Consider the following 27,138-nt stretch of genomic DNA (forward strand, 5'->3'; position numbering starts at 1 on the left):
TTACTTGGGAGTGCTCTGAGGAGGACTTTTCTGTATGTTTCTATAACATGCAATCAATTTTTAATAAAGCGTATTTATTTAAAAAATATTACATAAAGAAGATTACTCGACTTTTTTTGATAAGGTCCTATAAACAAATGTAAACATTGAGTGTATCCCTTTCACACCTTATGTCACTGCCCATCGGAGTAAGCGGAATACATTCAATATTTACAATTGTTTATAGGACCTTATCAAAAAACCCTCTAGATTGACTCTTCACTAAAACGGATAACTAGGGGAAATTCTCGTATTTTTGGCGAGTTAACCTCTCGCTCCTAACTACATCCAATTTGCTGATTTTCACTAAACAAATAGTTTTGCAAAACTTTTGATAGAAACTTCCTTGCTCACTTCCTATTGAGCTATTTATCACTCGATGTAGGTAAAAAACGCTTTTTATGAGCTATTGCTGAATGTCAAAGTGCTGATATGGCAACATAAGAGGCACGCTGAAATTAGATGGTGTTCCCCTAGATTAGTTTGAAACCTAGCACAACATATCGATTTCTGCAAATTTGGAAATATTAAAAATAATAAAAAGAAACAAACTTAGGGCGCTATGTGACGTATGTAATGCAATAATGTTATTTTGGAATACAATATACTTAACCGGTGGCGTGCCTTCCGATCAACAATGATATAAGAAAGGCTGATATTATCATTGCTAGCAAGAAAAAAGGAACACGAACAATCCTGTGAAGCAACCGCGTTGCCCCGTCACGTGCGATCAACTGAAGCAGGAAATATTAACCAATCCTTGAGAAGTAAAAAAAAATGGCTCCAAACGATCCTGTGAAACGACCGCGTTGCCCCGTCTCGCGTGATCTTCTCACCTGTAAATCATTGCGATGAAAATTAAAAAAAAAATAAAAGTTTGTGAAACGTTCTGAACTTGTAAATAAAAAAAGGTGCAGGTGGTTATGTTCTACATGACCAATATGACAAAGAACTTTGTACAAAACTCCTAAAAAATTATTCTATTACATTTTATTTTTAAATCATTGCCTATTTATTTAATCCTGAATAATTTATTCTAATTAAATGTTTCCAATCTTTGGCACCTCTGTGGAAATAAATTGCCAAAACACGAAAATATTGCCAAAACAAGTATGGTTCGGAAAATGCCACGGAACCGGCCACTCTAGGTTGTGGTCACCACAATCAAAATGGTTATTTTCATGTCCAGTATCAAAAACCATGAATTTTGATACCCATATTGCCCCAAGTCGGATGGTTCGATTAATGTCCTCCCGGTAGAACCTTCCCTAGGGCACTGGCCACTCCAGGTGTGGCCAATATTTGGTGCACATACTGTGTCTTTCAATGTGTGCGTGTGTGTGTATGGGCAATACAATTACCACCGTGGATCCGTCTTTGACGAAACCACGGTTGGCACTGAAATTTTCTGAGGCTAAGTGCTAGCTTATATAGTTCGCATGAAATGTGGCAACAGTGGTGCCAAACTCTTGCGTGAGAGTTTCGCGAAAGCAGGAGAGGAAGCAAAATTTGCACCATGTTGTCACATTTCATGCAAACTATTTAAGCTAGCACTTAGCCTCAGAAAATTTCAGTGCCAACCGTGGTTTCGTCAAAGACGGATCCACGGTGGTAATTGTATTGCCCATACACACACACGCACACATTGGAAGACACAGTTTGTACACCAACTTGGGAGGAATTCTGTGTTAATGAAGATTGTAAGGATGGTCACCGGAAAACCAGAAAGATTTTAGGCAATGGGGTTGGGACCACATTTATAGGATATTGGCCAAACTCGGAGTGGCCAGTGCCCTGGGAAAGGTTCTACCGGGGGGGGGGCAATAATCGAACCATACGACTTGAGGCAATTTTGATACCAATATTACCCCAAGTCGTATAGTTCGGTAAATGTCCCCCCGGAAGAACCTTCCCCAGGGCTATGGCCACTCCGGGTGTGGCCAATCCGGTCAAAATGGCCATTTCCATTACCAGTTTCAAAAACCATGATTTTTGATACCCATATTGCCCTAAGTAGTATGGTTCGATTAATGTCCCCCCGGTAGAACCTTTCCCAGGGCACTGGCCACTCCGGGTGTGGCCAATCCGGTCGAAATGGCCATTTTCATTACCAGTTTCAAAAACCATGAATTTTGATACCCATATTGCCCCAAGTCGTATGGTTCGGTAAATGTCCCCCCGGAAGAACCTTCCCCAGGGCACTGGCCACTCCGGGTGTGGCCAATATTCTATCAATGTGGTCACAACCCCATTGCCCCAAATCATTCTAGTTTTCCGGTCACCTTCCTAACAATCTTCATTAGAACAGAATTCCTCCCAATTTGGTGCACATACTGTGTCGTTCAATGTGTGTGTGTGTGTGTGAGCAATAAAATTACCACCGTGGATCCGTCTTTGACGAAACCGCGATAGGCACTGAAATTTTCTGAGGCTAAGTGCTAGCTTATATAGTTCGCATGAAATGTGGCAACAGTGGTGCCAAACTCTCGCGTGAGAGTTTTGCGAAAGCAGGAGAGGAAGCAACATTTGCTACGTGCTTTCAGCCAATCAGCAGCCGGGATTTTTCTTGCATTCATTTTTTATTTTCATCTTAACTTTTAAGTACTTTAACAAAGTTTTATCAACTTTGTGAGGTAGTCAACTTGTACTTTAAGACTTCCCCTTTCGTTTGGTGTGTAAAACATAAAGATTGTTTGAATGGGGGGGAAGATATAAGCATTTGAAAAACGACAGAAAATCGTTACACTTTCACTTCGCGAAATTTTGGATTGACACCCGTAGACAGTGCCCTTAGGACAAAGTTCTTTGTCAAAAGACTTAAGTAAACATCATGATTTATAGATAGCGACTAAGGGGACCTCAAGACGGATAGAATAAGGCTGCACAATGGTTAAAATCCGTTTAGCCAGTCTGGAGATAATCGAGTGACAATTTTTCGATCAACATCCCTACACACGCACAGACATTTGCTCAGAATTTGATTCTGAGTCGATATGTATACGTGAAGGTGAGTCTACGAGGTCAAATTAAGAAGTTCAATTTTCAAGTGATTTTATAGGCTTTCCTCAGTAAGGTGGAAAGGCAAAAACGAAAAGAATAAAAATTTCCGAAAATGTAAACCTGACATGTGTGTGTGTGTGTGTGTGTGATCCAATCCAATACCCGCTGGCCGGCAGCGAAATTATGGGAAAGTATAATTTGTATCAGGCTTTGTTTATGCTGATACAGCTTATCTCAGTCCCGGGTATTAGGTGGTGATAGCCCTCGCGCTGCTTCCAATGACCCATTTCAGAATGACAGAGCTCCTTGCGGTCCAATTCCGAGGTCATTGGGCATTGTCTGGCCCCGCCTAAACATAGAAGCAAGAATCAGAAGGACTCTCGATCTATCTTTAAACTTCCAATCCCATAATGCAGAACAGGGATTAGCGCGTATTAAGTAATGATCAGAAAGTATGCAACAATTGAAAGATTCAGTTTGGATAGATCTCACCAATTTTCTGAAACATCCTTTAGTGTCTTCGCTTCAGTCCTTTTTGCAGCGTCGGTCTTCCAGCTGCGGGTCCTCAATCACGAGCAGTTTGAGCTTTCTCATGCTGCTTCGGAACACATCCTGTCGTCCTAGTCATCTTGTGGTAAACAAGACCACGAACAAAAACTGGATCGACCAAAAAACATACAATTTTCACCCTAAAACAAAATTATCACGGCACGCGCAAACTGTTGGAAAAGTCTGACAAAACATAGCCGATTGCTAAATCTGATTTACAGATTCCTCTACCGTTTATTTGGCAACCCGGCTCAAAAGCTCTCCTGCAACAACCCCCGTAGATGAAAAAAAAAAAACAAAAACAAAACCTTTGCGGGCCGGTACACAAAACTGTCTTTTTTCGACGAAATTCAAGGGAAATCCTTAGAATTCGATATTCTTCCACTACAACGCGTTATTATTAATCATTATCATCACTTTTATACATATTTCATGGACCGAAACAAGCAAAAACTACAAAAAGACGCGGAGTAAAAATAATGTCCGAACGACCACTCGCGTAATTGATCCGGACAGGCACAAACCAATTAGATCTATCTCCGAAAATGTAAACCTGACATTGATTCAAACTCCGGTGAACTTTCTAAAACAATTGGTACAGTACAATTCGCTAGAAATTTATATGTAGTTTTTTTTTAAAATAACCACACTTTCGACATTTTCAAAAAATAATTTTTGTTTTCAAAAATTCACCTCTCTGAATCCAAACTCTACTTCATCATGCACTATGGCTCTAAAAAAATTTTTTTTTGTTCAATATAATATGTATAAACTTTTTGAAAATAAAACAATCCCATTTTTCGAATCCAACTATGTATTTGTAAAAGTGTAACTAGTACAAAATAAACCTTGAACAAATAACTTCTCCTAACTTGAATCAGATGACAGTTCGATGCCTTTGTGCTCTCTTATGCTAACTAGACAGGAAAACCAGCAAGCTTACACACCAATTGCTCATTAATGAATTCAGTTAAATTTACTGAAATCTGCACTACTGAATTTTTCAAACTATGCCAGCTCCATACAAATTTTAACTGAAGTTCAGCGAAAAACTAGCTGAAAATTTCAGTAATGCAGTTTTCAGTAAATATAAACTGAAAACGAACATCAGAATTTGCTGTGTGGCACAAGAGAGCACAAATGCACCGATTTGCTTGAGTGAATACCTAATTCACACTAATTACCCAATTTGGCAAATATATCGTTGCCAACCAACTGGAAAAGACCACACACTAAACTAAATTAGAGGATTTGCCTGAAAGGTCTACCTATCGATTAAACGGCTAGCGCCGTGGGCTGTCATACCGCAAGTACAGTACTTGTTCGGAAACTGGGCTGAGAACGTAACCCAGTTACCGAACGCTAACTGGGCTGAACGAAAAAATAACGAGGGAAACACCGATGTATAACATTTTCCTGATAAAATATAAAATTAAAAAATAAACTAAAATTTATGTACAATGCTTACTTTTCACATTTCTCTAATTGTGACTTGAAATTTCATAAAAGTTTGAATTTTCGTTTTTGATCATTGAACATGCTTTTGCATCCATTAACTCCTCGGTCATTTCGGTTTGTTTTGGTATTTTGACGTTTGTCTGCTTTTTAACTGCGCTACGGCCCAGTTACCGAACAGCTACTGTAATAAGTTAGATGATGTAGCTGTTTGGAGAACCTGGGTGACGACTCTGCCACCAGAGCGTGGTCATAACACGGATTCACGTGCTTCTAGTTGCAAAGGGGGCCTTTTATAAATAACGCTTGAAATTCTTTTTACTTCTTTTATCAACTCTTAGCTAGTTAAAACATATTTTGTTGTAAAAAGTTATTCATTCTTAAAAAAATAAACAAAAAGTTATTTTCAACTAACCTCATTCTGTAAGGAGGCGAGAATTTAGTATACCTGTAAAACGCCTGATTTAGTGTCATATAAAAAGGGTTAATTGTGCGCGAATTGAGCTTTTTCGTGGGCTCTAATGTTGACGTTTAGAACACATAAAAAAACTGTTTTACTAAATGATTTTTAATTTTTTGCAGAAGGGCATCTTGTAACTTTTTAGGCTATTTTCACACAAAGTTTGAATGAAAAAAATGTTGGGTGCACCTTTAAAAGTCATATTTTAACTTAAACATCAAAAAATCTATTAAAGAGGAGAGATTTTTTCTTTCAATTTATTTTTTCAGAAAGCCCGACAATTTCCCTACAATATGGCTCTGACCTCTTTTTGATTCAATGCAACGGCTTCGATATTCAACAAACTTTTAAATTACGAAATACAAACATTGGGAGAAAAAACTGGCTCCATATACACAAAAATGCCTTTTATATTCCAAGGAATTTTACTTTTACATTGTTGAGAAAGGAGAGAATGAAAAAAAAAATGCTGAGTGCAAAATTTTCAACCAAATTGTTTTCAGTCGCAACAAAATCTCAAATTATGTGTGCAAATGTTCATTCCTGGAATATCAACGGCGTGATTTTCAATCCCTTTGAACTTTGCTTTTGACACGGCGGTGGTGGCGCCGCGTAGTGTTAGCAGCCCTGTTTATTACACTGTGAAATTATCAATGGATAATCCAAGGAACCAAAAGGTGGCAACCGTTTAAAAGGGGTGCTGCAAAAATACTTATTATTTTTACCAAATTTTCGAACAAATCAGCAACAAATTACAAGTTTGGTAGGCAAACTACACTTAGAAGTTGGTTTTTTATACCTATTGGTGCACGCAGAACACAGGACAGTGAGAAATAAGGAATATGCCTCACTTTCTTCTGATAGGTTCAAGTCGCCATATTGAAATTGCTTGAAGATTAGTACCCGTGCTATTGATGATGACTCAAAACATCCCATTTCAAACCCAGCGTTGCCTCACCAAAGAGCATTCATCAACAACTTGGCGTGATATGACATCATACACAGTGTTTGAAATTCCCAGAACCTTGAGTAATTGATTCACCAATGCGCTCCGTCAGGGGGAGAGGGGGTAATATGCACCTTCTAAAGAAAAGGTGTGATTGCACAACCGTAACTACATTTCTGTTGAAGAGTTTTGTTAAAGATGTTCTATAACCACTGTATTTACGGAAAAGCTTGTTATTAACACTCTCACGCACAGGAAAAATATATATCAAAATCTGCAACAGTGGATTTGCTGCAGAAAATGTTTCATTTTATAGCAGTGTTGCAGCAAGCTCATAAAACATTTTTGCCCTACACGGAGAAAAAAGAGTTCCTAAAATCGTGAACAAGCGTTCATGAAAATGGAAACCACGGACAAAATGTTCAAATTTCATGGTACGTTTTTCAAAATCGTACCATGGGATTTGAACACTTTGTTCGAGGTTCTCATTTTCATGAACGCTTGTTCACGATTTTGGGAACTCTTTTTTCTCCGTGTAGTGCAAACATGCCAGATATACAGATGAATCTGTATTTTACAGATTTTTCGATCCCAAAAATCCCAATCTAACCCAGTTTTTTTAAAATATTGTTTTATTTGAAAGTATCAACAATTTATTAATTAAACAATGTTTTAATATGATTAAAAAGGTTAAATATGTTGTTAAAAATTTAAAAATGTCTTCTATGACATCGAATTCGACATGATACAGTTCTCACCAGTACATATATACGTGGAGCATCCCTGAGAAACTATTCAAAATAAAGAGTGTGCTTGTGATCTATCCCTCTCACTACAATAAGCACTCCATGGAGCAATGGTAACGTATCGGATTGCCAAAATAAGAAGTCACTACTAGTTTGTTCTTCGTTTGAAAGTTATTTTGTTTTCTAAATACCAGCAAACAGCAGTCGATACCGTCGATAATTGTCGGTAAGGCTGGAATTTCATGGATCATGCAACGACATCGTAAGCACGAGCATCGAAATTTTTACGATGCTCTTGGATGGCGTTATGACTTAGCTATGACTCAAACCTAAATAACGGGCAGACCGCCATTTTTCCCGCAAGCGTTTCAAGAAGGAACGGTAGAAAATGGGAGAGAAACGCTTGGGGAAACGTCAACACAAAGCAACACGTGCACGGAAAAACCAAAGATAAAAATTTTAGACAAATGCAGGGGAACTTTTAATTTAGAACCATTCAAAATTTATTTCCGGATAGAACAAAATAATATTAATATTAACAATGTTTGGCAGCATTTAGAAGAGCACAACAAAAAAATTCAGAAATTCAGAAATTCAGAAATTCGGAAATTCGGAAATTCGGAAATTCTGAAATTCTGAAATTCTGAAATTCTGAAATTCTGAAATTCTGAAATTCTGAAATTCTGAAATTCTGAAATTCTGAAATTCGGAAATTCAGAAATTCTGAAATTCTGAAATTCAGAAATTCTGAAATTCTGAAATTCTGAAATTCTGAAATTCTGAAATTCTGAAATTCTGAAATTCTGAAATTCTGAAATTCTGAAATTCTGAAATTCTGAAATTCAGAAATTCTGAAATTCTGAAATTCTGAAATTCTGAAATTCAGAAATTCAGAAATTCAGAAATTCAGAAATTCAGAAATTCAGAAATTCAGAAATTCTGAAATTCTGAAATTCTGAAATTCTGAAATTCTGAAATTCTGAAATTCAGAAATTCTGAAATTCAGAAATTCAAAAATTCAGAAATTCAGAAATTTAGAAATTCAGAAATTCAGAAATTCAGAAATTCAGAAATTCAGAAATTCAGAAATTCAGAAATTCAGAAATTCAGAAATTCAGAAATTCAGAAATTCAGAAATTCAGAAATTCAGAAATTCAGAAATTCAGAAATTCAGAAATTCAGAAATTCAGAAATTCAGAAATTCAGAAATTCAGAAATTCAGAAATTCAGAAATTCAGAAATTCAGAAATTCAGAAATTCAGAAATTCAGAAATTCAGAAATTCAGAAATTCAGAAATTCTGAAATTCTGAAATTCTGAAATTCTGAAATTCTGAAATTCTGAAATTCTGAAATTCTGAAATTCTGAAATTCTGAAATTCTGAAATTCTGAAATTCTGAAATTCTGAAATTCTGAAATTCTGAAATTCTGAAATTCTGAAATTCTGAAATTCTGAAATTCTGAAATTCTGAAATTCTGATATTCTGATATTCTGAAATTCTGAAATTCTGAAATTCTGAAATTCTGAAATTCTGAAATTCTGAAATTCTGAAATTATAAAATTATGAAATTCTGAAATTCTGAAATTCTGAAATTCTGAAATTCTGAAATTCTGAAATTCTGAAATTCTGAAATTCTGAAATTCTGAAATTCTGAAATTCTGAAATTCTGAAATTCTGAAATTCTGAAATTCTGAAATTCTGAAATTCTGAAATTCTGAAATTCTGAAATTCTGAAATTCTGAAATTCTGAAATTCTGAAATTCTGAAATTTTGAAATTCTGATATTCTGAAATTCTGAAATTCTGAAATTCTGAAATTCAGAAATTCAGAAATTCAGAAATTCAGAAATTCAGAAATTCAGAATTTCAGAATTTCAGAATTTCAGAATTTCAGAATTTCAGAATTTCAGAATTTCAGAATTTCATAATTTCAGAATTTCAGAATTTCAGAATTTCAGAATTTCAGAATTTCAGAATTTCAGAATTTCAGAATTTCAGAATTTCAGAATTTCAGAATTTCAGAATTTCAGAATTTCATAATTTCATAATTTCAGAATTTCAGAATTTCAGAATTTCAGAATTTCAGAATTTCAGAATTTCAGAATTTCAGAATTTCAGAATTTCAGAATTTCAGAATTTCAGAATTTCAGAATTTCAGAATTTCAGAATTTCAGAATTTCAGAATTTCAGAATTTCAGAATTTCAGAATTTCAGAATTTCAGAATTTCAGAATTTCAGAATTTCAGAATTTCAGAATTTCAGAATTTCAGAATTTCAGAATTTCAGAATTTCAGAATTTCAGAATTTCAGAATTTCAGAATTTCAGAATTTCAGAATTTCAGAATTTCAGAATTTCTGAGTTTCTGAATTTCTGAATTTCTGAATTTCTGAATTTCTGAATTTCTGAATTTCTGAATTTCTGAATTTCTGAATTTCTGAATTTCTGAATTTCTGAATTTCTGAATTTCTGAATTTCTGAATTTCTGAATTTCTGAATTTCTGAATTTCTGAATTTCTGAATTTCTGAATTTCTGAATTTCTGAATTTCTGAATTTCTGAATTTCTGAATTTCTGAATTTCTGAATTTCTGAATTTCTGAATTTCTGAATTTTTGAATTTCTGAATTTCTGAATTTCAGAATTTCAGAATTTCTGAATTTCTGAATTTCTGAATTTCTGAATTTCAGAATTTCAGAATTTCAGAATTTCAGAATTTCAGAATTTCAGAATTTCAGAATTTCAGAATTTCAGAATTTCAGAATTTCAGAATTTCAGAATTTCAGAATTTCAGAATTTCTGAATTTCTGAATTTCTGAATTTCTGAATTTCTGAATTTCTGAATTTCTGAATTTCTGAATTTCTGAATTTCTGAATTTCTGAATTTCTGAATTTCTGAATTTCTGAAATTCAGAAATTCAGAAATTCAGAAATTCAGAAATTCAGAAATTCAGAAATTCAGAAATTCAGAAATTCAGAAATTCAGAAATTCAGAAATTCAGAAATTCAGAAATTCAGAAATTCAGAAATTCAGAAATTCAGAAATTCAGAAATTCAGAAATTCAGAAATTCAGAAATTCAGAAATTCAGAAATTCAGAAATTCTGAAATTCTGAAATTCTGAAATTCTGAAATTCTGAAATTCTGAAATTCTGAAATTCTGAAATTCTGAAATTCTGAAATTCAGAAATTCAGAAATTCAGAAATTCAGAAATTCAGAAATTCAGAAATTCAGAAATTCAGAAATTCAGAAATTCAGAAATTCAGAAATTTAGAAATTCAGAAATTTAGAAATTCAGACATTCAGAAATTCAGAAATTCTGAAATTCAGAAATTCAGAAATTCAGAAATTCAGAAATTCTGAAATTCAGAAATTCTGAAATACTGAAATACTGAAATTCTGAAATTCTGAATTTCTTAAATTATGAAATTCTGAAAATATGAAATTAAGAAATTTAGAAATTGAGAAATTCTGAAATTCTTTCTTAATTTCGGAATTTCTTAATTTCTGAATTTCTGAATTTCTGAATTTCTGAATTTCTGAATTTCTGAATTTCTGAATTTCTGAATTTCTGAATTTCTTAATTTCTTAATTTCTTAATTTCTTAATTTCTTAATTTCTTAATTTCTTAATTTCTTAATTTCTTAATTCTTTAATTTCTTAATTTCTTTATTTCTTTATTTCTTTATTTCTTTATTTCTTTATTTCTGAATTTCTGAATTTCTGAATTTCTGAATTTCTGAATTTCTGAATTTCTGAATTTCTGAATTTCTTAATTTCTTAATTTCTTGATTTCTTTATTTCTTAATTTCTTAATTTCTTAATTTCTTAATTTTTTATTTTTTTAATTTCTTAATTTCTTAATTTCTTAATTTCTTAATTTCTTAATTTCTTAATTTCTTTATTTCTTTATTTCTTTATTTCTTTATTTCTTTATTTCTTTATTTCTTTATTTCTTTATTTCTTTATTTCTTTATTTCTTTATTTCTTTATTTCTTTATTTCTTTATTTCTTTATTTCTTTATTTCTTTATTTCTTTATTTCTTAATTTCTTAATTTCTTTATTTCTTAATTTCTTAATTTCTTAATTTCTTAATTTCTTAATTTCTTAATTTCTTAATTTCTTAATTTCTTAATTTCTTAATTTCTTAATTTCTTAATTTCTTAATTTCTTAATTTCTTAATTTCTTATTTTCTTAATTTCTTAATTTCTTAATTTCTTTATTTTTATTTCTTTATTTCTTTATTTCTATATTTCTTTATTTCTTTATTTCTTTATTTCTTTATTTCTTTATTTCTTTATTTCTTTATTTCTTTATTTCTTTATTTCTTTATTTCTTTATTTCTTCATTTCTTTATTTCTTTATTTCTTTATTTCTTTATTTCTTTATTTCTTTATTTCTTTATTTCTTTATTTCTTTATTTCTTTATTTCTTTATTTCTTTATTTCTTTATTTCTTTATTTCTTTATTTCTTTATTTCTTAATTTCTTTATTTCTTTATTTCTTTATTTCTTTATTTCTTTATTTCTTTATTTCTTTATTTCTTTATTTCTTTATATCTTAATTTCTTTATTTCTTAATTTCTTAATTTCTTAATTTCTTTATTTCTTAATTTCTTAATTTCTTAATTTCTTAATTTCTTAATTTCTTAATTTCTTAATTTCTTAATTCCTTAATTTCTGAATTTCTTAATTTCTTAATTTCTTAATTTCATAATTTCTTAATTTCTTAATTTCTTTATTTCTTTATTTCTTTATTTCTTTATTTCTTTATTTCTTTATTTCTTTATTTCTTTATTTCTTTATTTCTTTATTTCTTTATTTCTTTATTTCTTTATTTCTTTATTTCTTTATTTCTTTATTTCTTTATTTCTTTATTTCTTTATTTCTTTACTTCTTTATTACTTTATTTCTTTATTTCTTTATTTTTTTTCTTTACTTGCATTTCTTCTTAATTTCTCCCACTCTTCTAACCTTCAGCCAGAACTATGATGCAATTATCAAATATTTATTCCATAAAAATAAATATGAAAAAAAATCTATTTTTTCCATGTTTTCAACTTTCCGTGCATGGTAAACCGTACACACTTTGATCTAGCGTACTGTTTAAAAATGTTCTATGTTTATGGGAAACACTCGTATCATAGGTGGCAAACAACATTTTCCTTGAATGACATACATTTCATGCTGTGAAATGAAATCAAAATTCTTTCTTGTTGTTTGAAAACGTAAAACCCACTTTAAAATAATTTGAGGTAGCCTATCGCCTCTTTTCAAAACTTTGTCGACATCAACATCAGCCGATTCCATTGTTGCCATTTTGGCATCGGAAAATCTCATGTGTTTGCCACAAAACGCTTGAAACGCTTGCCTGCTTGAAATATTCACGGAAATATTTCACAGCGTTATTTGGTTTGTGTCCATGGTGTCGCGGCAGCAATATGGCTGACAGGACAGGCATCGAACTACGATGCCCTGACATTTTAGCAAAGCATGGTAGTGACTATGCTTTCGATGTCGGTCATCTTACGATGCTCGTGCATCGAAAATCAAAAGTAGGAAAATCACATTTTCGGGGCTTTCCGGCAATTAGTATTTGTTTTTATTGTTCGTACTGCCATGAACAATCAATCTAAACTATTTTACCACTTAACTTGGTCGAAAAATATGAGTTTTCGACCAAATTTGACCACGAGCATCGAAAGCCGCTTTCGATGTCGGTCATCGAAAAATCCATGAAAATCCACCCTAACGGGTAAAAAAGGCCATGCCCCTATAGGGACCATCCATAAACCACGTGGACACTTTTTTGGGAATCTGTTACATCCAGCAGCCGACCGGCACGAGTCAGTCACATGCTAGCAGTGAACTGACATTTTGGTTTGCTTCATGTGTACGCTGGGTTGGAAACTTTTTGCAGGCATTATTGTTCTATAATGCGTCCAATTTCTATGATTCTAGCCCGAAAATTTTACCCGGTTCATTTAGCCCAAGGCGTGCATATTACCCCCTCTCCCCCCCCAAGTGCTTATCGCTCGCAGTAATGGTGGTGAAATAATCTTTGAAAAGCAACTGTGTTGTTTGCAGTTAAACAATTGAACTGTTCAAGATAAAGCTTTAGCAAACTCGCTGGGCGTCTTCGCGCACAAATTGCGAGTGCCTTTGCGTTGATAAGAATCGATTGATCCTACACTATTAGACAATAAAACGGTAAAAATGTGAGCAATTTATTGTTTTTATTTGATTCAAGCAACTGTAATAAAAAAACAAAAAAGAGTCATGAACCCAAACAAGCTAAAGCTATTGATCAATAGGCGGTGATTGGTTGCCTTATTGCTGTGAGCAGGTGCAGTTGTGCCTCATTACTATTAATTACCATAGTCCGCACGGGGCTAATGTTACTATTTGGGGTAGGATTAATTTGTAGTGACATTTTGCATCTTAGACCGAAAAGGGTCAACTAAGGGTTGTAGTTTGGGCTTCAAGCTGATTCGTGAGCGGTGGGTGAAGATTTTCGAAATATTAAATTTCGTGGGATATATAAATTGAATTTTGCTATTTTCCGGGGACCAGGAATTGTGGTTTTATATAATAAACAAAATATTTTTTTATTGCAGCAAAACATATTTTTCCTGAAAGTTTTTTACATCAAACTACAATGTTTTTTTTTTCTGACCTAAGTATCACCATTCTTTTATAGTAAATATATAGGTAAAGGTATAGGAAAAGTGTGTGACAGTGGGGGTTTCGTATTAAAGTTTTTTTTTAACTACGACTCATCACACTTGAAATATCAAAAAAAAAGTACAAGCGGGTGTTTCTCGCCCACATGTCCATATTAAATCTAAAGGCGTTACATTCCTTATGCTTCACAAAAAGCTGAAAATGGCACAACACCTCCTGGCTTATCATGGTTTGAAGAACGGTATCATTGATAAACTGTATCAAATAATGATACATGAGTAGAGGCCAACCACGCTTATCTTGGTGGTGATTTAAGTGTGATTGTCCACTAGGGTGACAATAAAAGCAAAATCGACATTAGGGATACCTCCTGACTCGATTTTTTATGCAAAAATAAGTAACTGTGCTAATTTTGAGCCAAATCGGTTAAGGTGAAGGGGACGCTTTTTATCGTTGAAGTTTATATGAAGAAACGTTTCTCAATCCACCATTAAGTGGGTGGTGCCTTCCTCACATTTTCAAAGTAATAATGAAAATAAGTTTATGAAAAAACGTTACTTAATCCACCTTTAGGTGGTTGGTGCCTTCCTCACATTCATAAAACCAATACATTCAGTAAAAATAGCAACATTCCCCCTTAACATGTTTAACAAATCAACTTAATTACTCATTTCTTTTGATAGGGTTCGCACAACTTCAAAATTTCTGGCTCATCGGCAAAGTCTAATAAAAAACCTATTCAATGATAGTTCACATGGAAGATCCAGACAATATTTCTATCACAATATTTGAAATCCGGCCTCCAAAAAGTGTATAAATGACACTTAAGTGCTGACTTTTGATAGGGTTGTCAGATCCTCGATGTTTTAGGCTCATTTGAAAGGTATTTTTAATACCTTTCCGAAAATGTATAACATGATTTCTTGCAAAAACCACCCTTTTTACAATCTTCCGGACAAACGCCAAAATCTTTTTTTTAGCATAACTTTTGAAGTACTTAACTAAACCTGCTTATTTTAAATAGAGACCTATGGGACCCCAAAACGGATCGAATGAGACTGATACGGGCAAAATCGAGTCGATATTTATACGTGATTAATAAGTTACAAATTAATAAGTTCATTTTTCGAGTGAGTTTATAGCCTTTCCTCAGTATTACTGAGGAAAGGCTATAAACTCACTCGAAAAATGAACTTGAACTTGAAGGTGAGGAAGGCAATATAAACCTGATACAGATTTTTCCAGAAAACATGCAGACTCTCATTTGAAACAATGTGGCAACCGGGCGTTTCGCACAGGGATGCCACATTTGAAGATGTTCGAGCACAGGCTCAATGCTCAAACGTATTGTTTTGCCATGTTATTCGATGATTTTTAATTAAATGAATTACTCACGAAAAAGATAACAATGTTTTCCTTCTTTTGCCAAAAACAGATTTGTAAAATATTATTTTACCATCAAGTTAAACTCATTTGCGTTTTTGTGATGTGCCCGAAAATCTTCAAAATCTAGCATGCCTGGTTTCGCATCTGGCGCGACTCTCGCACTTAAACAAAAAGACCCGGCCTTTTGAGGTTATGCAAAAAATCACCTTTTTTGTAGATACCTAAATCTTTTTCTTAGTATAACTTTTTAAATACTTTCCTAACAGACTAAAATTAATCAGGGTCTTAGGGGACCCCAAATTGAACAGAATAAGGCGGATCCAGCCAAAATCGGTTCAGCCAGTTCTGAGATAATCGTGTGGAAAAAAATCATGTCTACACACATCCCCACATCCCCACGTTTGTTCAGAATTTGATTCTGAGTCGATAGGTATACGTGAAGGTATATCTATAGGAGGTGTATTTAAAATTTAAAAATTCATAATATTGATGGAATTACTAAGATCCATGATTAAACTTCAGGGTAAGAACAACATCATTCGCAAATTTTTATCCAATCTGGATTTCTTCCATCATAAATGTAGCATTACTCATTGTTTGAATCAAACCAAACAGTGAGTTTTGCAAAAAAAAGTCATTTTTTCAAACGTAACATCGCCGAGATCAGAAGATCCCAAAGCGTTGCCAGCAGAAAAATTTTCAAATGAGATTTGAGGTACCTGGCCAATATCAGGAAGATTGGTAGATTCGTGGATGAACCCGAACCCGAAACGACGTTGGCATAAGAAATACCATTGTTGTTACCTAACTTTTCCACGGTAGGGGTATTTCTAGCATTGTTCGAGTGAGACAGCACAACGTTTGATTTAAAGATGCAGGTACAACTTTGAGAAAATTTCGGTTTGGATTTCGGCTGATGCTTAGCACGAGAATCCAAAACCTTTTTTCTGATGGGGCAATCCCAGAAATTTGATTTGTGATTTCCACTACAATTTGCACATTTAAATTGGGTGACTTCTTTCACGGGACAATTGTCCTTGTCGTGAGCAGAATTCCCGCAAACCATGCATTTTGGAACCATGGCGCAATGATCAGTACCGTGACCGAATGCCTGGCAACGCCGGCACTGGGTCAGATTCTGGCCATTACCGCCATGGAGGATTGACATCACTTTCAAAATCAGAATCAGACCTCAGAAGTGTTTGTTTTCTTTTTCTGTTTCCGTTAGCCGGTTTAGCGTTCAAACGCTTCACCGACGTAACGACCAAATCTTCAGAAGATTAGCGTTTAGGGTAGAGTAGTCATCAATGAGACACGGGGAACAATGATAAAATGGCTCTAACAAGTCGTAGTTTCAACCAATCAGGCTCATATTTGGAGGAAAGGTGTGTCTATGGGATACACGTCTGCCATATTAGTGGCTTTGGTTATGGACGCTCCCTTGAAAAGTTATTCATAAATGTTTGATTCTGGGGTGTAAAAGTAAATTATGGACAAAAAATACTTTTTCGCTCGTAGGCTGCCATTTACACCAAAACTAATATTTCTTCAAATTTCTTTCGACGTTCCATAGGGATTGAGTTGGGCTACAATGTCCTTTCATTAGATTTGACCAATATTTAGAATATACCCAGAATCCATGGCTGTCTAATTCACGGGTCCCCCACAGACCGTTATTATGAAGAAAAAATTTCCACCCAAACCAATGATTGGACATGGTTTCTGGGACCATTCTGCACCTCTGGGCCAAGTTTCAAAATATTTGCCGGCAGAAATTTCGAATACGGTCAGTTTTAGTATTTTTAGTTGAAATTAAGGGAAATCACATGTAAAATGCATAGGAAAACTTCAAAGTTTCAATGCTTAAACTCTGAAACGTTACTGATCATGGTTTTAAATTGTACTTACATGTAGCAAAATGATATAAAACGATTTACGGAACTGACTTAGCCGGATTAAGCCGTAGTTAAGTGACTTAAGTACATTATTTACAAGTTTATATCTAAATATTTTTAAATCTCCTACATTAGGCAATTTTAAGTCTAGGAAGACTAGATTGCATAAAAATAATTAAAATGGGGTGACTTTGAGCCAAGGGGTGACATTGTACCAAATTTTTCGTTTGTTTAATAACTAAATAGCTTAACAACAAGCTCGATAAGCTTGAATTATAAGGATTACTCGTTGCAAATATTGTTGTCCTCTCCCACAATTTTGAAAAATTCCATAAAAAGTTAAATAAAAACCTAGCCTGACAAGAGTTTTAAGACACAAACTACATTGAAAACTTAAATCGTCCTTCATATGTAAATATTTATAAGTTCAATAACCTATACATATCAGACTATACTATTTTCACATTTTCTTAAGATATGTCAGGATTGTTAAAATAGTGGATGAGTGGTTGTGTTTTCACATGAGACAGGATTAGGTTTTGTTTTAACTAAATATATTATCAGTAAAAGTACTTGCTGATCAATAATAAGTTTTGATGAATTTCATTGATGATCAAACTGTATCAACAATACATTAATCAATTATAAAATACAGTTTTTGTGATGATTACCTGCAATTTTGCAAAATCATAATTAGTTTGAGATATTAATCCTGTGGGAAGTTGTGCCATTAAACTTTTGCTAATTATAATCATTATACAGGGCAACAAAAATGTTTGAGCTAAATTACAGCTGAAATACTCACTGCATTTCATTCAAATTTCTAAACGTTTTAAAACAAAACAATGTGATTTTTGATTACAAACTTGACACGTCACATAATTGTTTTTCTTTTATTTATATTCAGAACGAATCGATTCAGAACTGGAACATGTGCGCAGCATTTTAAATCTGTCACTTATAGGTGATTTAAAATCAATAGGCCTATTCAAACATATTAATTTGCGATCTGCGAAGCAATATCATCAAATTATTTTTGGGTTTGGGAACATAAATAGACCAAATTAAGCAGTCTACAAACAAATATTGACATAAACTTAATGCTTATCAAAACAATCTTTTGTACATTGTCACCCCTTGGCTTAAAGTCACCCCATTTTAATTATTTTTATGCAATCTAGTCTTCCTAGACTTAAAATTGCCTAATGTAGGAGATTTAAAAATATTTAGATATAAACTTGTAAATAATGTACTTAAGTCACTTAACTACGGCTTAATCCGGCTAAGTCAGTTCCGTAAATCGTTTTATATCATTTTGCTACATGTAAGTACAATTTAAAACCATGATCAGTAACGTTTCAGAGTTTAAGCATTGAAACTTTGAAGTTTTCCTATGCATTTTACATGTGATTTCCCTTAATTTCAACTAAAAATACTAAAACTGACCGTATTCGAAATTTCTGCCGGCAAATATTTTGAAACTTGGCCCAGAGGTGCAGAATGGTCCCAGAAACCATGTCCAATCATTGGTTTGGGTGGAAATTTTTTCTTCATAATAACGGTCTGTGGGGGACCCGTGTAATTGTTCCCCACTCATGTTAGCCAAAGGGTAACAATGAGACACTTTGATTTTTCTTCATTAAACATTTCAAAATCCATGTAAATCTTTCAAAACATGAATTGAAAGTGATTTTTGGCATATTTATATGGTTTTAACTTCATTTAACCAGACATACAAAGTTATTTGGTATAAATATATGGATTTTACAAAATTTAAATACTTTTTAGTATAACTTTTGTTAATTAAAGTTTCAGGTTGGAAAAATTGCTCTAAAATGTTTAAGGCAAGCCACCTGTAATGGAACAATACAAAAACATGATGTTTTACTAGAAAAGTATTGATTTTCGTAGAGTGTCTCATTGTTCCCCAGCTGTCTCATTGTTCCTGCCAAGTGCGTCTACAATGAGACAGTTGAATAACTCTGGCAGTAGATGTCGGATTGATCTCATATTTTGGTCAATGTTTGAACACACTAAAAGAAATAAAATGCAACAAAAAGCTCATTAAAACATGCTGATGAAAAAATTAGAAAAATCGTTGAAAGTTGAAAACCAAAAGTGTCTCATTGATGACTACCCTACCCTACCTTTGTTTTGCCGCATTTTGCAAGCAGAGTTCTCTTGAAAAGAAAAGCTTTGTTTGTAAAATACAACAAAATTTCAGGTGGGGTTAGTCTTGAAAAAACTGTTTAGAATTTTGGAAAATAACTCAGGTAGTCTTTAAAAAGACTGTGAATTTTGTTTTGAAATAACTCTGAGCTTAGGTAGTAAAAAATACCGCAGCTCTAGTGTCCGTTCACCACGAAGGTTCACAAGACACTGATCGCAGGTCACTTAGTTTTGCCTCATAGTTCAGTAACTCGTGAGTGAGTTTCCAAATTCTGCTTTTGATTGACATTTTCCAGAAATTGATACAATTTCTTATCAATTAGTAATAAATCTAGAAACTGACTGACGTCTATTAAATTAATTATATTTGCTTCTCGGGGCCATTCCAGTGTATCACAACTGGGTCGAAGCGGCGTCGTTTGAATTCCTACTTACCTCCTTTTCAGGTTGTCCATGAAGCTTTCCTTGGTGACCACATCGAGCAGTACAAAATCTTGCACGCCGACCTCTTGGCTGTTTTGATGCTGTGCCATCTTGTTGCAGTCTCGTCGAGCTGTGTGTTGCCAAAATTTAATTACGGAGCTGGTGGTTGTGCTTCTTTTCTTTGATTGGTGTTTTTTTTCTGCTCTCACTCACGAAAAACGACTTATTACGATCGGCGAATATTCGTCAGCTGGCCAACTTTGAGTTGGTGTTGTAAGAATTCTGATTTTGTTTTGGTTGATTTTTGTGTTTGTTTTATTTTCAGATGAACACTATTCCATGTTCTCATTCACACATATACGTTTGCGTTCGTTCGTTGATGATACTGCCCACTCACTTGCCCGATGAATCACGACCGCACGTATTTCTCCCAATTTGGCCGTACTTTGTGAAACGTCTTTTTTTTCTACACACACATCACTGTAACTAGCACCACAACAAATATCAAACGGGAATCATTCGATGGTAACTTTACACATTTACATATCTAGGAGCTAAACGACATCACATCGCCGATCTATCATTATCTGAGAAAGAAAAGAAAAAAGAAACAATATTTTTATGCATCGAAAAAATAGTTACAGATGAACAATTCTCTTCGTTTTTGAAAATCGATGTGTCAATGTATTTGTTGATCTTATTTTAAAGAAAATTACAAGTGTGTTTTTGAACCGCCTTCAGGCAGAAAATGTCAACAAAACGTAAAATCTGGAGCATAAAAAAAATCTTTAAAAACCTTACCAAAATTAGAATAGTTTATTTTCATTACATAATATTATATTTTTTGTTGCCCAACAAATAAACAGGATCTGTTCCCAGTTTTGAATGCTTCAGCAATATTTTTTTAACCCTCTAAAGCCCAGAGCTGTTTGCTTATCGTAAAACTAGTAAATGGCTTAATTTTGGTACAAATATGCAGGAAATACTTTACTTTGATCCACACACATCGAATTGGGGCAAAAAAGTAGAATTTGAAGTGGTGCACCAGAGCACCATCAGGAAGATGAGCAACTTTTTTTTAAACCACAAAATCTCGTTTTCTTCAAACCTATTGGGTCATTTGTTTGAAAACGCTTCGAAATGTGTTAAAAACTACTTATTCTTTGCTGTAAGACCATATTTCTGAAGTATTAACTACAAATTCTAAAATCTCTGCATTTTTAGGTTTCTTTGATTGGCTCATTCAAAACCCACAAACAACCATTTTCCAAATGAAAAAGGTTGAAAAACACTTAAAACCGGTCCAAACTCACAATGTTATTCACAGGGGTTCTTGTCCAAGGTTCAAATGATAGCAAAACATTTTTTGTTTCATAAAATTTTGTGTTTGGTAATTTTTACGGGCTTTCGAAAACAGGTCTTATTTATTTCTCTAAAATTGGCCCATTTTTGTTTAGGGTAGAGTAGTCATCAATGAGACACGGGGAACAATGATAAAATGGCTCTCACAAGTCGTAGTTTCAACCAATCAGGCTCATATTTGGGGGAAAGGTGTGTCTACGGGATACACGTCTGCCATATTAGTTGCTTTGATAAAGGACGCTCCCTTGAAAAGTTATCCATAAATGTTTGATTCTGGGGTGTAAAAGTAAATTATGGTCAAAAAATACTTTTTCGCTCGTAAGCTGCCATTTACACCAAAACTAATATTTATTCAAATTTCTTTCGACGTTCCATAGGGATTGAGTTGGGCTACAATGTCCTTTCATTAGATTTGACCAAAATTTAGAATATACCCAGAATCCAGGGCTGTCTCATTGTTCCCCACTTATGTAAGTCAATGGGTAACAATGAGACACTTTGATTTTTCTTCATTAAACATTTCAAAATCCATGTGAATCTTTCGAAACATGAATTGAAAGTGATTTTTGGCATATTTATAGAGTTTTAACTTCATTTAACCAGACATACAAAGTTATTTGGTATAAATATATGGATTTTACAAAATTTAAATACTTTTTAGTTTAACTTTTGTTAATTAAAGTTTCATGTTGGCAAAATTGATCTAAAATGTTCAAGGCAAGTCACCTATATGGAACAATACAAAAACATGATGTTTTACTAGAAAAGTATTGATTTTCGTAGAGTGTCTCATTGTTCCCCAGCTGTCTCATTGTTCCTGCCAAGTGCGTCTACAATGAGACAGTTGAATAACTCTGGCAGTAGATGTCGGATTGATCTCATATTTTGGTCAATGTTTGAACACACTAAAAGAAATAAAATGCAACAAAAAGCTCATTGAAACATGCTGATGAAAAAATTAGAAAAATCGTTGAAAGTTAAAAACCAAAAGTGTCTCATTGATGACTACCCCCCTACATTTCGTACTGTAACTTTGCTTGTGCTTAACCAAATTTGGTGAAATTTGGGGAGATGTTAGTATACATTCTACATGAACATCTGCAACTTAAAGCACCATGAAAAGTTGTGTCAGTTCCGAGATATTTGAGTTCAAAGTTTTGGTGCTCTGGAGTAACCATGGGCGGGAGAGGGTTAAATAAACCTTGACAAACAATTTTCAGACAAACTGATAAGTTCTATAATAACACAGAATTGAACTGAATAGAATAAAACTGAGCTCTTTCATTATATTTTTTTTAGAAATTAATAAAATCGAAAAGGTGAGAAAACGTATACTCCGCTTACATTTCGGGAATTCCCGGGAAATTTACAAATTTCCCAAGAAACGGGAAATATTTTAAAACGGGAAATATTTTAACTCGGGAAATCCAGTGAAATCCCGGGACGGGAAATTAGACGGAAGCAACAAAATATTGAGAAAAAAAAATAAATACTTGTTCGTTAAAATCATAGGGGACAGCAAGCCTAACGCGGAACCACTCGAATTTTTGCTAAATAGTTGTTTTAAGAACTGTTAATTCAATAACATATTGTCATTCCTGTAACCCCAAATAGCAAAAATATAAATCGTTGACCAACGACGTTGAAATGCTGTTACCTAAAATACCATTCAACGAATTTCCATCACCATTTATGAGTGTGTGTCTTCCGAAGGGGTTTGACCACCTGACCATCATGAAATACAACTGAATTAAATTCCGAATCACATTTACCAATGATCCTGATGATTATTTCGTGGAACGACCGAATTCCATTAGACACCATCCATAAATAACGCTGCATTTTGAGAAGGGGAGGCTGAGAATGTGTGACTATTCAAACAATACGACTGGATTTTGCACGGGAAAAATGATCCGGAGAGATGGTCTGCAGTCTTTAATAAATGCTGCGTAGTTTGTGGATGGCGCCCTACGCCCAAACCAAAGAATGCTGCAAATCGATGTAAACGCAAGGTGAAACAATTGAAATAATATTTATGTGTCCCGTAGGGGAAGGTGGGGCAAGTGTAGCAAGCTAAGGAAATGCTTGTTAAAACCATTGGAAATGTTAAAATTTCTGTCAGATGTTTTGATAATCATCTTATTCCAGGATAATTCGATTCTATAAAAATATTATTTAAAAGATAAGCTATACAGTTTGATTATATCACTGTATTTTGTAGAGGTGGGCAAAAAATGAGCGAGCCGCTCAAAGAGCCGGTTCACTGAAAAGAGCGAACGAACCGTGGCTCAGAAAAAAAGAACCGCGGTTCTTTTTAAACTTCGGTCTTTTGAAAGAACCGTTTCAAGATGGCATGATTTATGTTATAAATATAATTTATTGAATTTACAAAAAAATAGTATTACATTTGTTTTTGAGAATTGAAAATGCAATTTCAAATATTTCAATGCTAATAAAAATTTATCTCAAAAGTAAATAATTGTCTGAACAAAATGAAAAAAAATAATCATTGTACACTAAAGTTAAACCAGAATACGAATTTGAGAATTTCAAACTGCATAATTTGTAAAATACTACCAAAAATCTACTGAATAGTTTAGAGATTTTTGAAAAAAAAAAATAAACCCTTTTGTCCGATTAAGCTTTAGCGTTTAGAGACTTTATCGATTAAATCAGAATGTAGAAAAGAGTTCACAGAATATTTTCTTCAAATAAAACATCAGAATTAGTTCAGTTCTTGCAGAAATAAACGCAATTAAAAACAATTTTTCCAGCATCCTAGATTTAAGTTTGGATGCCATTCAATTACCCGAATGTTTAGGTTAGAGTAGAAATCTTGACAAAGAGACCACCAACAACTATGGTTTCCAAGGGCATCTTCTCGTTTTCAGTTTTAATTTGTTTTATCAAATAATTTATAAAAGTCCAATGTTAGGATACCTTTAAAATCACATTATTCATAAAAAAAACCTTTCTATCCAAACTTTGAAAAAGATCGAGAGAGCCGTTCAAAAGAGCGGTTCTTTTTAATGAGCGAACGAAAATGAGCGGCTCCTAAAAAAGAGCGGTTTTGCCCACCTCTAGTATTTTGTATGGACATTTTTTAAATATATAAAAAATTTCGACGGTTTTGTTCGAACGCGAATCAGTTCAATACGGAGCGTCGGATCGAGGTGCTCTTTGTTGCGTTGGGTTCGTCTAAGCCAGGGGTGACCAAAGTATGGCCCGCGGGCCAAACGTGGCCCGCGAGGTGATTTTTTGTGGCCCGCGGACCCGTTTTGAATAATCATGTAAAATGGCCCGTTAATCGCTTATAAAGTGATTTTATTAGGCGAATCTTTTTTATTTTTTGCTGACAAAAAAAACAAATGATTAATAATGTTTTTATCCCCATTTTAGGATACAGTTTCACAAATTTTAATATGATTGAAGCTAGTAAATATCGTCAAAACTTTCATCAAACATTTTTGGAAATTCTGGTTTTCAAAATTAAGGCAGACAAAATGTTGAAATCGGAGGAATAAGGCTTTTGCAAGTATTTTACAAAGCTTTTTTCAACATCCCTCCTTTTATTAAAAATTGGCTCGAAAAATCATGGACATTTTTTTTAAACTTCAAAATATCAACGGAAATTTAAGTGCAATCAGCTCAAATCAATTAAAAATGCGTTTCTCGGCGTTAAGAATCATTTTGAGCATGTTCTCGCTTATTAAAAAATAATTTGTATTTTAGTGAATTTTCGATTAATGTATGTTTTTTGCTAAAATGATTTTTTGTTGAAATTTACATTTTAAAAATAATAATTGCAATTCAACTTTATGGCTGCTCAAAACATTTTTTAAAGATTTTTTTAGTTGAAATTCTGGCTATCAACGATATTTTATTAGTCACACTTAATTTAATGAAACAAATTACGCCGTTAGAAAAATTATGCAGATTACATGTCACCAGTTTCAAAATATAAAAAAAATATTGAAAACACATGTATATTCAGCTAAAAACTTTTTGCTTTTTTTTTCAATAAAATCAACACCGTTATAAAACGGCCACTTTGTTTTTTCGTTTTTTTGCCTTTCTTACTAAAGAAAGGTATAGTGTTTGCTTTTGGCTCCGACGCCAAATCAAGCTTCGTTCCCAAATCATTTCTCGAGAAATATTCATTCGAAAAATCTGCAAAAATCATGGACGATCGATTTTTTAATTAAGGGAAATACTGAAAAATAACAGAAATAAAAAAACAAATGTCAGCTTATCAATGTATTTTGTAGTATAAAAAACTTCAATTTTTGTTTATAAAATCTTATTTTGTATGTTTGGCCCGCAAGCTCATTTGAGCCTCAAATTTGGCCCGGCCTCCAAAAACTTTGAGCACCCCTGGTCTAAGCCCAAAGAAGGTTCTTACGACAAAAGTGGCAACCGATTCCGGAAAATCTGCAGATTGTATGGAAAAAGTTGCGTAAAATCAAATTTTGATCATAGGAGGCTGATATGGAAAAAGCTAAAAACGTCGACAAACGAAAATTGACAGAACGAAGTTTGTCAGGTAAGGCTTGTTTTTTATATTTCTTAAAAACAGTTTTATGTACCTAACATTGATGTATTTATTTCCCAATAAAATATGTTAATTCAGCTTTATTTTGTGCTTTATTTTGTGCTTTCCAAATGTTATAAGAAACAAAGGTGTTGGAAAAAACTTCATTCAATCTTATGTCTCGTGGCGTTTAAGGACCATCCATACCCCCTAAGGTGTCCACGTGGTTTATGGATGGTCCCTTACGTCATTATGGCGGTTATATGATAGTAGAATCAACTAATTGCAGTGCTAGTAACAATTTCTTATACTGGAAATACAAAAATTGTAAGAATAACGACCGTACGAGCGATTGTACCTCTTGCCCCACTTTCCCCCAGTTATCTTATCTCATTAAAGTGTTTCGATTTGATGCCTTGAGATAATACACAGTTTAGGCTCTTGACAAGCAAAGTATCGGATGAAGCCCTCTTGCACATGTCAGCAAAAATGGAAAAATCTAATTCTGATCAGGATTTTCAAAACTTTGAAACTAAAAGTATAACAAAATGTTTCAAACTTGAACGATTTTGGTCAAACCCAAGGTGTTTCAAATGTTTATAGGACCTTTTCCATAAAAACTCTACACGAAGAAAAAAGAGTTCCCAAAATCATTTTGAAAAACGTACCATGGCATTTGAACATTTTGTTCGTGGTTCCCATTTTCATGAACGCTTGTTCACGATTTTGAGAACTCTTTTTTCTCCGTGCAGGTTTATTTATTTTGATACAATTTATAAACGTGCAAATCATAAGCACTCTGATAGCAAAGTGAAATTGTATTTTGAATTTTTATATATTTGGTTACAAAATTCTAATTTTATCTAAATAATTTAGGGACAGTTTTTGTTGTACCATGGTGTCATATCGGCAAAGAGTAGGGATTTTTTGCTAAGAAAAAAAAAAAGGATTTGCCTTTTGGCGAATTTAGGCGAATCTTTTTTATTTTTTGCTGACAAAAAAAAACAAATGATTAATAATGTTTTTATCCCCATTTTAGGATACAGTTTCACAAATTTTAATATGATTGAAGCTAGTAAATATCGTCAAAACTTTCATCAAACATTTTTGGAAATTCTGGTTTTCAAAATTAAGGCAGACAAAATGTTGAAATCGGAGGAATAAGGCTTTTGCAAGTATTTTACAAAGCTTTTTTCAACATCCCTCCTTTTATTAAAAATTGGCTCGAAAAATCATGGACATTTTTTTTAAACTTCAAAATATCAACGGAAATTTAAGTGCAATCAGCTCAAATCAATTAAAAATGCGTTTCTCGGCGTTAAGAATCATTTTGAGCATGTTCTCGCTTATTAAAAAATAATTTGTATTTTAGTGAATTTTCGATTAATGTATGTTTTTTGCTAAAATGATTTTTTGTTGAAATTTACATTTTAAAAATAATAATTGCAATTCAACTTTACGGCTGCTCAAAACATTTTTTAAAGATTTTTTTAGTT

General features: G+C 33.3%; 1 protein-coding gene across 1 annotated transcript in view; it reads right to left on the reverse strand.

Annotated features, from left to right (window-relative positions):
* The window catches only part of LOC6037124 (unconventional myosin ID), an 83,796-nt gene that overhangs the window by 49,430 nt on the left and 7,228 nt on the right, over nt 1–27,138 (reverse strand). Inside the window, exon 2 of the mRNA XM_038251617.1 lies at nt 19,762–20,336. Within this exon, the coding sequence (XP_038107545.1) occupies nt 19,762–19,859 (98 nt within the window). The 5' untranslated portion in view covers nt 19,860–20,336. The remainder of the gene's footprint in view (nt 1–19,761; nt 20,337–27,138) is intronic.

Source organism: Culex quinquefasciatus, chromosome 2 (genome assembly GCF_015732765.1).
Source record: "Culex quinquefasciatus strain JHB chromosome 2, VPISU_Cqui_1.0_pri_paternal, whole genome shotgun sequence".
Lineage (NCBI taxonomy): Eukaryota > Metazoa > Arthropoda > Insecta > Diptera > Culicidae > Culex > Culex quinquefasciatus.